Consider the following 16864-nt stretch of genomic DNA (forward strand, 5'->3'; position numbering starts at 1 on the left):
ACAAGTAGAATCATTTTCATATAGTATCTTCTGGCTATTCCAACGTTTGAATTTATCTATTAGTACTTCTTATACCAATAAAGAGAGCGAAAGAACAACAAACTATACAAAGCAGTTGAAAAGGGCTTGACTCATCAGCTCGACACAAAAGCCCACAAGAACAATTAACAAAAAGGCTAAAGTACCGATCTGAAAGATATCGCAGTTTGCTGAAAGCTAGTTTAAATCAAATAATAACAAATAATAAAAATGATGTATTCAATCATTAACAATATATGTTTATAAGTAAACGTTTAAAAGTCTGAGTTTCAAAAATAGACGTCTTTTTGCAATCATTTGCTTAAGTGGAGCACTATCCAATAATAGGAACTGATGTGTTGCAGTGAAGCACTTGTGAAGAAAGGCTATGCAATGGTCGTCGTCTTAGCTCTTGAGGATTCTCACATACAATTAATCTTGACAAAACATCTCCGTGTATAAAGGAATGATATGATGAAACAAGATGACACATATGATAATCACAGACCCAAGGATTTGAAGACATCACAAGGATATAGTTTGACATATCACTTAGGTAGGAGCGTTTGTGATTGTGATACTGCGTAAACCAGGTGTCATTCCAGATGGTAAATCTATTATAATCAAGGTATGTCATTGTCTTATATGGCGGCTTTAAGTCATATGTATAATTCAGTTTATTGGTAAATTTGTTTATTATATTGTGTCGAACATCAAATATAAAGAGCATTGATGAGGGCTTGATAATGTAAGGCCACATCTCCATCGAGGTTAGTTGGTTATGCTGAAGATCAACCTGTCTTAAATTTCTCAAATTTGAAGTAAACACGCCATTGTCTATGATCGATATTTTATTATGGGATAGTTTCAAGCTTTCTAAAAGAGGAATACTGTCGAAAATCCCTGATTTAAGTTCAGTTAAGGAGTTATTTGACAGATCCAAAAGATGAAGATTCCTAGAAAATGTAAGAGCTTTGTCACTGATATTGGTAATTCTGTTGTTACTTAGGTTCAACGATCGCAAATTCTGAAAGAACGGAACATATTTCTGAATGCTAGAATCATAAATAGCAAAAGCATTGAATTCAAGTGATGTGATGTTATTCCATGAGAGATCAATAGCTGAAGCAACCGGATTACAGCCTGCAAATAACGGTCCGCCTAATAGTGAAATTCTTTTGTTGGTCAAGTTAAGACTCAAAGTATTTGAATCAGCACAAAGTGACAATGCTTTATCACAAAAGTTACTAGTTATCAGGACTAGAAGCAGCATACACATCCGATTTGACATTCCGCTGTTCCTGCAATAGTAAAAATGTAAATGTTAGAATCTAACTTCTTTAATACCTGATTTAAGCCAATCTATTAAGATGTGTGCCGATGATATTTAAAGTTTTACTTACGTGTAGCTAGGGGCCATGATATAAATAATAGCCAAGCATATCACAGAACAACCTGCGGTAACCGTGCCAAAAGGATAAATTGAAAAAATAAGTTTGTAATTATTTTCTATATTTCAGATACATAATGAAATAATCGTGATATATATTTATATAAGGCACAATGATCATTGTTGGAAGAACAACTGATCAAATATAAGTTGCAAATTGCTACCCAACTTGGTTATGTCTTTTTTGTGCTTCTGGCATAGCCACTGTTGTCTATCTTCCTTCAATTTATGTTTGGTTTTATTATGTGTTGTTAGGGGAATTCTGTCACCAATATCAGTCGGGTTAAAGTGGCATTGTTAGGAAAACATTTCAATTATTTTTCTAATGGGGGCTAAAAGTATTATTTACTGCACTTTCAGGACAATGGCAGTTGAAAATGACATTTCATATGTCATAGGCCTTATATTTTTCCAAGTGGCGATTTGTAATGGGTACTTTATTTGACCTCAAACAACCAAAATATTTTCCCATCATCTAAGATGTACAATAGAATTTAGATTTTTATGGATTTCAAATTACAGAATAATTGTATGCGTGCGCTTTTGTGTTTTTCGGTTTTTCGTATTTATTTCTAATGTAATCTATTCTTAATTAACCAAATGTCGTGATAATTAATAAACTTGAGAAACTAATTTGGATATTTATATCTTACCTTAAGCTGCAGGGACGCACTTTAACACTAGGTAGGTTTCTTCATTTTTTGTTTTATAGGGACAACATAACTTATGATATTTGTTTTAACTAACTGGCTGATCAAGTAAATATAAAACTGCACGTATAGTAAAAGATATCATTGCAACTATAGTGATAGATGAATGTTTCCCTGTTACAGCTGATAGAGACAAAGTTGACTGTCTCTTTTGTATTATTTCACTTTTTGTTATTCTTACAGCTTGCCAAATACCATGAATACGGTATATGGGTTTCTTTTCTTTGGAGACGGTTCGATGATCTCTAGTTTACACCCGGGTATGTGCAGATCCTACTCCACAAGTGACACCCATCGTGTTGCCAATGGCGAGCAATCATCCGGTGATGAGGTGATTTTGTTAATGTCATTCGTGAATTTGAGCTTTCACGAGACTGGTTAAACCAAGTAGTCATTGTAAAGGATCCTACAAATTAATGTAAGATACAGTCACAGAAAATAATTATATTTATAAGTACGTCTGAGTCAGTGACAACTCTACAACAGATGAATCCATCGGATCGCCATCAATGATGGTGATACATGGCTGTGTACATTATGTATATCGGTAGTTCATTGTTTAATTGACACAACAAAGAGGGGATCAAGCTAAGTTTGTAGTATGTTTGTCTTTCGTTAATATGTTTATGAAAGGTAAAAAGAAAAACACTGCATCCCACCTGAAATCTAAACTGTTCAATAGACGTTTAAGATTCACCCGAGTACTCGCGAGTACTCGAGTAGTATGACCGAGTATCCGAGTGTTCAATTTCAAATCTTTTGACATCCCTAGTATATATATATATGTCACTGACTCAGACGTACTAGTCTTATAAATATAATTATTTTCTGTGACTGTATCTTACATTAATTTGTAGGATCCTTTACTATAGATGATTGAGCTGATCTGTAACAATAACATCTCCATGCCTTATATATCATGTACTGTAGTACGCCGCTTGATTAAAACTGACGAGGAAAGGTAACACACGGCCACTGAAAGCTTTATTATTGTAGAGCCAAGGTGGTCGTGTGGTCTAGCGGGACGGCTGCAGTGCAGGCGATTTGGTGTTATGATATCACAGTAGCATGGGTTTGATTCCCGGCGAGGGAAGAACAAAAAATGTGCGAAAGCAAATTTACAGATCTAACATTGTTGGGTTGATGTTTAGACGAGTTATATATATAATTAAAAAATCATTGGTAATATCTATGCACACGAGCCGAAAAATTGTGTTTAAAATCTCAAGAACATTTTGCGACAATCCCGGCAAGGACCAGTAACTCTGTAATTGTTTTTGCGGGAAAATATGAATGCCTCCTCATATCCAATCATTTAGAAAAATCGAATTTTTACAGAAAAGTGTCCACCATGCACTTGCAATACACTATTATTAGAATAGTAGAATAGAATGATATACAAATTGACGAAAATTATATATAATACATGTAACTGTTATATTAATATAATATATAACAACAAACCAGTGTATACTGATGAGTATCACTACAATATAATAGTGATTATGGTGCGGTTTCATGTCATTTATTCGGCAGCAGTCCTTTTGCTTTCCAAATGTATCAATTGCGCCAATATTCGGAACTCATTTGCGCCAATATTTTGAACTCATTTGCGCCTCTTTACCTGTACACTTATCTATCATAAATATTAATGGTTAATATATATGTATTCTTAATTTTGGCTTTAAAAGTATCATATGTTCGGAGATATTTCACCATGAAGATGAGCATCTGGAGAGAAATGACTTAAAATGCATTAGACCGTCAATGTTTGTGTTTTTTGACAATAAAGTGAAGTTAGAAGCTACTACATACATTAAATTAGGAAGTACCCATGCAGCAGCAGTAAGAAGAAGATGTGTTTCAGAAAAGGAAACATTTGCTGTGTAAACTGACGGTTCTAAGTCCGAATAAAGGAGTAGGGAAGTCATTTTCCTTCTAATTAGCGCAATCGTATGTTTTATTTTTGGCGCAAATGATACCATGTAATTTTAAAACGTGTGGCGCAAACGTAGCATAGGAGAAAAAAGTAGTGGCGCAAAACGACGCATTTTTGGCGCAAACGGATCTCTTTCATTTATTCATCATTTACGCACAAACTTGTCTCAGAAAAAAATATATATCTGTACATTAACCTCAGTTTCAGGTATAAAGATGTGATTTTGTTTTCTGTGACAAGTGCTTTTAACCATCCACAAGAACTTGCGGTGATCCGATGTTCAGTACTTCAGTACTTTGATTTTTTAAGTCAAACTTTAATATAAAAAAAATATGCTAAGCCTTTAAAGATTTCCTTTTCCACTCTTGTCATAATCAAGAATTGAAACTCTTTATTAAAAAGAACATGTAAAAATCAGTGTCCTTTCTTAAATTGAAATATAAAAAAGAATGCATCAATATTGAGAAATTCCTCATCTTTTCAAGTTAGGAAATAAAATAACTAATTTTAAAGTAAGATTTTGGAAATAACATTAAGCGAATAAATAATGGAAAATAGCATAATGACTAGCTATAAAATAGTTTGGATTAGCCATAGAATAGTGTGGACCACAGCGCCGATGGTGCTGGTTTTTTTTAGTTATGAATCACACCCCTCCCCCCTCCTGGATCCGCTCCTGTTTCATGTGAATTTATATGGCACTTTCTATATTCGGTCTACATGATCATCATATCGGTCATTTTTTTCGGTAAGAGTACACATTATTCGGCATATTTAATGGACCACACTGAAAATGTTTCACACTATAAAACTTACATATGACAAGTTTGATTCCAAATATCAAGAATAATAAAAGAAAACAACAAAAAATAACGATTTTTAAAATGTGTCTCATCAACTCATTTAGCTCAACTGTTTCGGTTCTTAAACATATTTGGCTACAAATATCCGGCTTTAAGCGTTCCAGATGAAGATAAATCAAGAAAAGTGCTTCGGACGCATGAGATTATAAATAACTTGGTGTTTTCGTTTTTTTACAGCACTGTATTGATACCTCTGCTGTTGGACTATCAGTCCCTGCATGAGCGTAGCACCGACTCAGTAGTCCATACTTAGGTACTGACATGATTTATAACAAATCATTCTTAAATTGTCCGTTTGTAAATTTTTAGATTGTAAAGAAACTAAAGTTTCAAATTCCTCAGGCAAAGTTGACTCTATATGACTAAGGCTATTTTGCAGGTCGATTTCATCTTATAGCTCTTTAAAGGTTTCTGTACGTACACATCGTTAGTTTTCAATCTTTGGCTTTAAACATTCCTGGCGCTTCAGACGCATGAAATTTATAACGTGTTGTTTTATTTTCTTTTTTTTCAGGAAGTTGAAAAGTGAAAGCCAATGACCCATCTGTACTTGCAACGTGAAGAGGTATATGAACGAAAAGGACTTAATAAGAATATTCATCTTCGACCAACCTTGTCTGAGGAAATTTGAACCATCTTTTTTTTAATCGTACAGAAAAGTATGATATAAATCATCTTACACCAGGACATTTCAAACGAACATTTATTTTACATTAATTAGGCCGTTAGTTTTCTCGTTTAAATTGTTTTACACTTGTCATTTCGGGGCCTATTATAGCTGAATATGTGATATGGACTTTGTTCATTATTGAAGGATGTACAGTGACCTATACTTGTTAATGTATGTGTCCTTTGGTCTCTTGTGGAGAGTTGTCTAATTGGTAATCATACCACATCCTCTTTTACTATATTAGGTGAAATTCACGTGAAATAATTTCAACCGAGTTTCTCAGAAAATAAAAGTTATTCAACAACTAAAATTTTCATATTTAATGAAGATGACTAACGCATGGTGCCAAATATAAAGAATCGCTGATTTTTAGTTGATGAGTAAAATTATGTTTGCGGCAAACAGACAAAATAGATAAGTGACATATCTGAAATAGCATGATTGTGTCAAACAAGAAAAGGCATTGTCATTGTTGAGAACATATCGACGGAAGTTTGATATGATCAAAGGGACGCACGGTCAAACGTACTGGGTCAATTTAACCAATATACCCCATGGCAAACACTTCTGTGGAGCTTGAATTATGATATAATTACACTGGTCTATTACAACCTACTGCAAGAGTACATTTTCGACCTCTTTCATCTTGATTAGTAAAGCAGACTGTTTTGGCTTGTGAATTTGTAAGGTGACATCGCAAGATTCGTTTCAGCTTTATTGAGTTAATGAGTACGTGAAGAAACGCTTTTCTGGAGTATAGCCTTCGATGAGCCAATTGACGTTTGGAGAACTTACAATATATGTTAAACATATTGGGTATAACAATGGTGATATGAGTAGTCAGTAAACGAAATGTATAGCTGAAATTGTATAGTGGCTTAAAATTAAGGATTTGTTGAATATTGTACAATGCATTAAAAAAAACCATGCATATATGTTTATTCCACATATATATTTCCACATATATATATATGTATGGGACGGCTACAGTGCAGGCGATTTGGTGTCACGATATCTCAGTGAGCATGGGTTCGAATCCCGGCGAGGGAAGAACAAAAAATTTGCAAAAGGAAAATTTACAGATCTAACATTGTTGGGTTGATGTTTAGACGAGTTGTATATATAAAAGAAGATGTGATATGATTGCCAATGAGACAATTGTCCACAATAGACCAAAATGACACAGACATTAACAACTATAGGTCACCGTACGGCCTTCAACAATGAGCAAAGCCCATACCTCATAGTCGGCTATAAAAGGCCCCGATATGACAATGTAAAACCATTCAAACGAGAAAACTAACGGCCATATTTGTATAAAAAAAAATGAACGAAAAACAAATATGCAACACAAAAAATATATATATTAAACATTTAGATTTTATGCTAAAATTGTAATATGTTTATTTTCGATTCAAGTGTTGCGTGGTCAATTACATCAAAGACTTGTTGGTCAATACTTAATTAAAACTATCTTGTGAGAAACTTGTAAATGTTATTGGTTTCTACTGTGACTCATTTACCGTATAAACTGTCACATTTATCAAGATGAAAGATGATTATTAAACTGATTATGTATTGACCAACAAATCTTTGATGTAATTGACCACGCCACACAATTAAGTTATCAAATAAGTATTCGTCAATAAATCTGATGGTTAAAAATATAAATAACGATAGGGACATGTATATAATCATTGTTTACTGTACAAGTGTGTGCAACAATTACATACGGAATGGTTTGGGTCGATCAACCTTCAATCGAAACCGTCACAATAGCAAATAAACAACAAATTAGCAATTCGTCAGTTGTAGTCAGTACGTAGCGGATCCTTAAATTTTCATAAGGGGGCTCATTGACTGCCATTAAAAGGGGGCCGACTCGAGACGTGATTCCCTCAAATTATAATCAACCAGATATTTTCTACAAAGAGGGATTGGACCTCTTCCCCCTAAATTTCCCTCTGATAGTGTTCCTATACTACTCGGTTAACCAAAACTGTATGTATTACATATAAAGGAGAAAGTGAATGAATGTTGCAATCATAAAGATTTGTGGTATCTTTATGGTGATCGCCTGTTTGCCGGGTGACCGAATCGTATGCTAGATTTCCCTTTTGTTTAAGGGGTAGTCTAGGACAAATTATCCTTGATTTTGTTTCAATCACAGAGTCAACATCCAGTAATGTAAAATCTTACATGAAATTGAATATTAAAGAGTCTATAGCATTTGCCTAAAACATCATTTCATAATTTATCCCATCGTGGGACATCGCTAACCAAAATTAATTTGCATCCGAAATAAAATTCATAGCTTTTCTTCCAACCTGGGAATTTAAGCAGATACTGCTCCACATGTGGCACCCGTCGTGTTGCTCATATGTTATTACAAATCAGGTTTAATAGCTTCCTTATGAGTTAATGTAAAGACTGAACAGTTGATAAGAAAAATTGAAATAAAAAATCAGGGAAAATATTCGCCGTACTCCGGACTTTGAAATATTGCCATTCAAATTCGATGGAACTGTAAAAACAAATGAATATCGTCTTCTATCGTAATATCGCAAGCGTTTTTGTATCAATCATTCAAAATTAGTTGGCTCCGAGCAATTTTGGTAATTTTGATGACCATGCCGTTTGATCATGTACATTTCCCGCTTCTTTACCTAGATCTTATATAACAGTAATGATTATCGATTTTATTCATGATTTATTACAAATAAAAATACAGAAAACGATCTAACGGTATTGGCAATATAGTTTTCTTTATGGTCCAACGTACGTGTCTCTTTTTTTTAATATTTGCATGGTCTACAGGTGCTTTTTGACTGTCAGAAGTCTTGCTAATGATGATAAAAATTTTACCGATAAAACCTATTGTTTTTGGCTATTTATGTGCATTTTTTTTTATTATTTCTTTTATCTGTACTTTTTGTGGTTGAACAAATGTCGAAAATACAGTTTTTCTTCTAAACGAATTATTTTTATTTAATTAGGTCTTCACCACTAGTGCATGACAAAGTCGCCATTGTAACTGCGGATAAGATAAGTAATAACATAAATTGATCTAAAAATATCTTAATATTGATTTTTAAATGCAGACTGATTTTAGCAGAAAATCATTGTACTTTTAAAAAGCTTAGACTAATTTTATGTAAAATTTACCAATTTTGAAAATAATTTAACTTAAAAATGGGTTCATGGTGGTTGATTTATTGATTGCATACCAATGTGTGAAAAGAGATGTGTGTCTATTTTTAACCAGAGGGTCACTGGAGTATTGCCACATAAAGCATGTTCGCAGGTTCCTCAAAGAATCACGTGACCTTCTCAATCCAATCATTACGAGAGTGTTGTTTATCTGTCAACAATTTGTTTGTTTGCTCCTTGTTACACTATCAGTAAACCCCAAAGTGATTGGATGCCATCTTTGGATAAAGAGGATGGAGTGAAAGTAGTAGTGGACAAAGAAGACAATTATCGATCTTGACTTTAAGGGTTTTATTTTTGCAAAGAAGTTGATTGACAGTAAGTTCAGGTCGCAATAAAATATTCTGACGATAGATTTTTTCGACAATGGCAATTTAAAATGTGATTATAAAAAGATTTAAATAATATAAACGCACCCCCCTCTTTTGTCATACATGTATAGAACTTGAAATATTGGTGTCAACTATTATGTTACACCTAATAACTTGATTGCACGATACCATTTGGTCACTAAATCAATAAAACAAATAGAAATAGAAGATATTATTTAAACTATGGCGGATCAAATGAAAACTGCAAACCGGAAGTGCATCGAAGAAATTTAATTTGTCACATTTTTTTTTTATTTTCAATCTTTAACAATATGTATGTTGAACAGCTCGTCCCAAAATTTTTTCAAACTAATTCTGACTATGATCAAGAATCTCCTCGTCAATGTACAAATCACTACAAATGTAATTCCGACTAGAAATATAATCATGATTCATGGTCAAAAGAGCAGCGAAAGATCACCAAGATTCAAAGTCAAAGAGACATTCAAACTCGCAAGTCGAAAATAAACTAACAATGCTTCTGTATCATCAAAGGTACCAACTCTGGCTGTAACTAGATATGAGAGATAGCACATGTTGACGACTTTAGAGAGCTGTTTTGAAGCTCTCAACTGACTTGGTGCATCCTACATTTATTTATTATTTATTTGCCAGAATAAATAGCTCTGGCATAAATAGAGCATAATCCTGCATTCTCGCAATCTCCTGGCACCTAATTTAATCTTTCAAATGACCATTTTTTATGTAGGAAATTAAAGAAAGAAAAAAAAAACTCAAAGAAATTTCATTTTTTTTTATGTCAGTTTTTTATTTTCATTACCTTATGCTTAAAATTCATTTACTTTTAAAGGAGTTTTATCTAAATAATCATCCGGTTTGTTAGAAATCTTGATCGTTTTATTTTGCATATTAACTACGTGCATTTGTAAACAAATGACCCCCCTTTTCTCTCTAAAGACTGTTACGCGTATTTAAATCATACAATTATTTCTCAAGCATTGACAGAAAATTCATATATCCTCTGATTTTCTCTTTTTTTTTGTAAACTGTTCAGTAAGTCGGATACAGAAATCATTTGGAAATGTTATTTATTTGAGGTCGCGTCGACAATATTCTACTTTCGTTTTTGACCTTGATTCTCTGAACACCACGTGGGCTTTGAAAAAATGAACTTCAAAAGATACTGTTTTCCAGATTCTGAACAATATGATCTACTACACTTTCTTTGATTTGACTAATATTATTCCATAACATAAGATTGTCATCCTATCTGATTGTCTTCACGTTTTAAAAGCCCAAAAAAGCCAACGAGTTAATGACCATCGGAACGTCTCTATTGTTATCATTCAATGACCACCGGAACGTCTCTCTTGTTATCTTTGAAAAGAAACGATGCATTCTGACTTTAAATAGACAACCAATCAGTGACATGAATTCATGTGAACTATATTTAGCCCAAGGTAAACATTGACTTTTCATCCTTGTTTATCGTGACCGCGACTTTGCGACAATATACGTCTCTCGGCTGCCTGTAAATATTTGAAAAAGATATTTTTTTCTTTTTGAATTTATATTTTTGGCAGTGAAGTAGCCGGCACTTGAAACCACCGTAAGCGGCGGATTTCCGCCGGCTACCGGCTTCAATGGAAAGCCCTGAGCGTCACTCTGATTGTTATTAAGTTGTGTCCCTTTATAACTATATATTCAAGGGACATATTCTGAATTTATTCAAGCTACAATGTATCTTTCAGCAATTTAATTCGGTTTATATATTTAACAGATTATGGAAAAAATGGAAGATGACTGTGATCCCATAGAAAATATGGAGGAAGATTATGATATGAAAGAAAATATTGAGGAAGATTGTGATTCAAAAGAAAATATAGCGGCTGATTGTGACTCAATAGAAAATTTAGAAGATCATGATTCAAAAGAAAAAATAGAGGCTAATAGTGACCCTAAAGAAAAAGAAATTGATCTAAAAGAAACTATAGAAGAGGATTGTGACCCAAAAGAAAATTTAGAAGATGATTGTGACCCAAAAGAAATATTAGAAGATAATTGTGACCCAAAAGAAAGTTTAGAAGATGATTGTGATGCAAAAGAAAACATGGAGGAAGATAGTGAACAGCAAGAAAATAGAGAAAACAATTGTGATCCAAAAGATATAGAAGATGATTATAAGGATAAAGGAACAGGAGATACAGTTACAAATGGCTATGACTCTGATTCGAAACGGTAATATTTATTTCAATTGACTTTGGTAAAAAAAAAGTCTAGATAAGGCCTAAAGTAAAATATTGTTTGTTTCCCAAATCCCAACCGACCCTGCAAAAACCATGCTACTCAAAAAATGTTATTGTCAAAACTAAGTCAAATATTCTATTCATTTCCGATTTTTAGGCTTGCCGGATCTTCCGATATTGTTCCAGCTTTTAGGAAAAAATAAAATTATTTCCTTACCTACACTTCTGGCTTGGCAGGGATGGGATTGGGGAAGCAAACAATATACTAATTTAGGCCTTAAGACTTCTTTGATAATGGTTTAAAGATACATGTAGCATTAACCATGTTAACTGTATGATTTGCGTCAATTTGGCTTTAACAAGTCAATAGCAGTCATACCTCATTGATAAGTTGTAAAATTTAGAATGCACTTACATATTGTACCTACTTAGTCCAATTTATCAAAAAATCTGTCATTTTAAAACCCTTGCACACTTAACATCATTATGATAATTGACAAAAAAAAACCTCTTTAAATAATATCAAACATCAATCTTAAAAACTGGAGATGAATGGTGGACCTTTTTTTTTTTTAAAAAGGAACGGTAAGCTAGGGTCATTCTTAGAGAAGCGGTCGCTATCAAATAGTGTCCATTTAAGTTTATTATATATGTGTATATTAAATTTCTATATACATTTAGGTTTTTTTTTATTTATAGCACTGGTAAGCATACATTATTAACTTATTTTTGTCAATTTCCCTCTTGCCCTCGCCTGGTCAGCAAAGATAAAAGCAATTATAGCAACCATACTGCCTTCAACAATGAGAAATCATAGAGTCTGCAATATAAGACCCTGACATGAAATTATGAAACAATTCAATAGAGATTAGATAATACATTACAGCCTAATTTACATGAAAAACAAAACAATTTACGGGAAAAAATATGACATACATAAGCCAACGATAACCACTGAACTACAGGCTTCGGACTTGAGACACACTTACAGGAACATAAAGAATGTGACATAATAAAACATGTTTTTGAGCAATCTAAACCTGGGACAGGAGTAAAGGTGTTTCAGCACAACATAAAACACACTGTAAAAAATCAGTTGAATAATTAGTGCTCTTAGTGCTCAATCAAAAGTGTCCCAAATATGTGCAAGACACAAAGCACTGAAATAAGAGCACTCATAGCTACTGAAAGCTAGTTCAAAGCCAATTACAACTATAAAAAAATAGGTGAATACATCATGTTCTGTCAAACTAACGTATAGATCGTTACAGATCCAATGGATGTACATGTGAAGTCATAAAATGGTCTAATATATAATTATTTTTTTAGGACAAAACTTGATGATGCTTCTGAAGATAATAGCCAAGATAAATTTTCTGATGAGAGTGCAAGTGATTCAGGAACAAAGAAGGACAGAGATGATGATACATCAACGGTTAAATCGGAAGACAGTGAAAAGGAAAATCGTCGAAAAAATGGAGAAATTGCAATGGATCTTAGCACTAAGTCAAATGGTGGAGATATTATTATGCTCTCCGATGAAGAGGAAATGCCTATGATGAATGGTCATTCTGATGAAATAACTGTATCTGAAGTCAAAATGAGAAAAAGATTTATAAAACAGTTACAGTCAGAACTTCGTAATGAAGAATCAAAATTAGTTCTTTTAAAAAAATTAAGACAAAGTCAGACTACACATATAGCAGAGCAGAACGTACCTGCAAAACAACAGAAACAGAGTTCACAGCCTCCGCCATTAGTACGAGGACCACAACAGCAACAGCAGCAACAACAACAACAAGCACATCCTGCTCATAGTCAGCCACCTCAGTTAATGAGAAATAGTCAACAAAATAATAACCGTGCACATCAACATGGCCCCCCACCACTTGTGAACATGGGTAGACAGCCAGAGGCAGGATATATGAATGGAAATATTCCTAACTACCGTTCTAGTCCGTCGGCACCTCAACAATCTGCACCTGTTGATAATCAAACACCAGCACAAAGACAGGCTGCTGCTAAAATGGCACTACGTAAACAGTTAGAAAAGACATTGCTTCAAATACCTCCTCCTAAACCCCCACCGCCAGAAATGAACTTTATACCCAGTCTTGCAAGTCCAGATTTTATATATCTGTTAGGTTTAGAGGAGGCAGTTAATTATATTATTGATGCTAATCTTATTTCTAAGGGACAGAAAAATCCAGATGAAAAGTTGATATGTAATCCTTTTACATGTGTACAATGTAACTCAGACTTTACTCCTGTCTGGAAACGAGAAAAGCCAGGCTCTAAAAATGTTATATGTGAACAATGTGTTACAACTAATCAAAAGAAAGCTTTGAAACAGGAGCACACAAATAGACTAAAAAGTGCATTCGTCAAAGCCCTACAACAGGAACAAGAAATTGAGAGAATGCAGGCCACTCAGAGTAGCAATACTAATCAGGCACCGCCGCCACCATCCAACAGTAGACCCTCTCATAACACCTCTCAAATTAGTTCTAATCATTCACAGTACGCCAACAACAATGAAGCTCTCCGACAACATCAAAACTTTATTCAGGCACATCAGGCTGCAGCTGCACACCAAACAGCGTTACGGATGGGTCAACCTTTAGGAATGCCATCGTTTGGTGCACGTGGTGGATTTCCCTATCAAATGCCATTCGGTGGCAAAGCTTCAGAATTACAACGACAATATTTGCTGGATATGATACGACCAAATCATGGTAGTTCACCATGGAAATCCTAGTCTATTACTTTATAAATATGGTGTGCTGTGTTCAGTTTTAATCAGTGTAAATTATTGTGACTTTGCTGTAGAGGAACTTGTTCCATATTGTAGATTTAACACACTAGTATCATTACAGGAATTAGACTTAATAGTTTATACAGTATATAGCTTTCTTGGTTTGTAAAACCACAATGAACATGTTCATGTATAAGCTGGTTTTCTGACTGAACATGTAACCATTTTTCTACCTTAGGTTTTTACACTATGACTTTCTTAACATTTATCAAAGTTTCCTTAAGGCGAATTTTATCAAATACTGTGTCTATAAACATCAGGGGTTTTGATTTGTTTAAGTGACTTGTAGTAATGTAAGGAGTCTGTAGCAACAGATGATTCTGCATATCAATTTGTTTCCTCACTTCTGTTAAAATACTATATTTTGAAGTAAAACTTGTGTTTTTTTGTACATTATATTTCCTTCTATAGAACAAATTTGACTAAATATTGTGTTAAATGTCACTAACAGAATTGCTGTAGTCCATTACTCATCATCTAACATTTTAACATCAGTTATCCAATATTTTTTATATCAATGGGATAGAGTCGTCAATTTCGAGCTCATCATCTAAATATTTTATTAAAAATGTACATACATGTAGGTTGCAATAGAAAAATTCAGTGATTTGGCATATGTTAAGTCAAATATAAAAAACAAAGTTCAAATGTGGAAGGAATCCTGTCATTTATTTCACTCCTCTAACATCTTCAAAGAGATTGGCAATTGCTGCTTTTCCATTCAGGATAACCAAGTATCTGAACAAAATCAACTTCAATTTGTCTTACAATAATACCTTTATCATGTTTAATAACATCATCATACATTATGATCATTATTCTACAAACATGTACAGTGTATTGACCTTGGCCTTCAAAAGCAGGACTTGAGATTTCATGGTTATAATTGTTATTGCTAGAACTTTTGTTGAATGCTAAACATTATCTTATTTCAAAAAAAATCAAGATGTTTTTTAAAGTTGATTCTCTTCTGACCTGTTACTTCAGAATGGAAACCTTTACATTCTTAAAATTGAAAAAAAAAGTTATATAATAGGTACCAAATTAAACATTCCAAACCAAAACCTGTGCAATGGTATGAATTTTCAATTTCATTTTCATATGCGGATTAAAAATTAAAGATTTAGATTCACATCATTATTTTTATAAATCTTTTCTCCAATCCTGATCATGATCAGAGGCAATAAAATATATCAGGCAAAATTGTTTAGACTGCAGTCACATACTGAATGGTATAATTTTTTTTATTTATATGAAACTAGCTAGGTAGGGCCAAGTTGATAATGACAGTGATAAATATAAAGATAATCATTGCTGGACATCATTATTAAAGAATTAAACAGATATAATACTTTTGTATCATGTGTGTGTAATATTTTGATAAGAGATAACATACAAAATTATTTTCAACTGAAATATCTTCAGATATTAAGTTGATGTTTATAAAGGATCTTGTTCCACATATTCTTAAATTTCTTAAATGTTATAGTTGTGAGTGACATATTTTTTGAAAATTTTCTTTTAAACATTTGAATTAATCAAAATAAATACCTTAATATGTTAGGCTTTTGTGAATGATATAGTTGTTAAACTTGTTATTATGAATTGGAATTGTTCCATAGCTACACAACTGTTAGTGCTTCTTGTTAAGTTTAAATACATTAAGCATGATCATGTAACCAATTTCATATTTACATCAAGTTCATTGTTCCATTTACCAAAAGTACAAGAGTACTATACTGTATTGTATTACAGTGTGAATAACTGATTTGATGTAAATTTTCAGATGGATCTCACAGTTGTAAAACAAATGGTGTGTATTCATTATCTGTACAAGTTGTTCCTGGTATTCAATGATGTACATATCCTGTACATATATTTACATTATACATGAACATAGTCTTATTTATTAATCAAAGAGTTGTGATTCACAGTTCTTTTTATCTATCATGTTTTTTTATGAGTTTTGAATTTATTTTTTTCATCAGTGAAATCATTTTATGTTAATATAGTGCATTATGAGGGATACAGAAAATCATTAATTTATTGGAGGACCAGTGCTAATAAGTTGACTAAATAAAATGCAGAAAGTATCATAAAGAATATATCATTGTCATTCATTATTGCCTTTATAAAACATTGAATAAAAATGGAGCTTATAAGACAGATACCCAACAACTAAACTACCAATTGACACAGTGTTGTCTACTTGGTAATAAAAAAACAATTAGATGAAAAGATTAAAAACCCTATTTGTCAATATGAATATCAAACAGATCTAAAACACAGGGCGAGGCTTTAGTGCCATACATTAAAATTATACATTTCATTCGAACGATACCAACCTGTTATTAAAAGGTATATATTTTGTTTTGCATTGTTAATTCAAATTAAAATATTTATTTTGTACTGAATGGAAAAGTAGGGATATGGAGTCTTTTTTCATGACACAAAACTCTACATATAAAACTTGACAAAAAAGCAAAGAAATGGTTGTTTCATTGCTGTTCTTCATCTTAAGAGACACAGTGAGGTCCAACATGATGCAAAAACCCACCCTCCCCAGCACCAGATGGAGCAGATTCAAATTTAACAGGAGTTATGGTTCTTG

The 16864-nt window shown here is 33.0% G+C and overlaps 2 protein-coding genes across 4 annotated transcripts; one reads left to right on the forward strand and one right to left on the reverse strand.

Annotated features, from left to right (window-relative positions):
• Window positions 1–241: 241 nt before the first annotated feature.
• LOC139519381 (amphoterin-induced protein 2-like) lies at window positions 242–1340 on the reverse strand. Its single transcript, XM_071311395.1, has one exon. The coding sequence runs from the start codon at window positions 1307–1309 to the stop codon at window positions 353–355; it is 957 nt and encodes a 318-aa protein (XP_071167496.1). The 5' UTR covers window positions 1310–1340; the 3' UTR covers window positions 242–352.
• A 7529-nt stretch (window positions 1341–8869) lies between these two features.
• On the forward strand, window positions 8870–16356 carry LOC139519398 (transcriptional repressor p66 alpha-like). Of its 3 annotated transcripts, XR_011663580.1 has the most exons (4): window positions 8927–9178; window positions 10973–11430; window positions 12768–14894; window positions 14952–16356. XR_011663580.1 is itself a non-coding variant. In XM_071311450.1 (3 exons), the coding sequence occupies exons 2-3, from the start codon at window positions 10976–10978 to the stop codon at window positions 14194–14196; spliced, it is 1884 nt and encodes a 627-aa protein (XP_071167551.1). In that variant the 5' UTR covers window positions 8870–9178; window positions 10973–10975; the 3' UTR covers window positions 14197–16356. The 3 variants fall into 3 exon arrangements, 2 of the variants coding, with proteins under 2 accessions (XP_071167551.1, XP_071167552.1); XM_071311450.1 differs by having other exon boundaries at window positions 8870–9178; window positions 12768–16356; XM_071311451.1 differs by lacking the exon at window positions 8927–9178 and adding an exon at window positions 9802–9994 and having other exon boundaries at window positions 10944–11430; window positions 12768–16356.
• The last annotated feature ends 508 nt before the right edge of the window (window positions 16357–16864 follow it).

Source organism: Mytilus edulis, chromosome 4, assembly GCF_963676685.1.
Source record: "Mytilus edulis chromosome 4, xbMytEdul2.2, whole genome shotgun sequence".
Taxonomy (NCBI): Eukaryota; Metazoa; Mollusca; class Bivalvia; order Mytilida; family Mytilidae; genus Mytilus; species Mytilus edulis.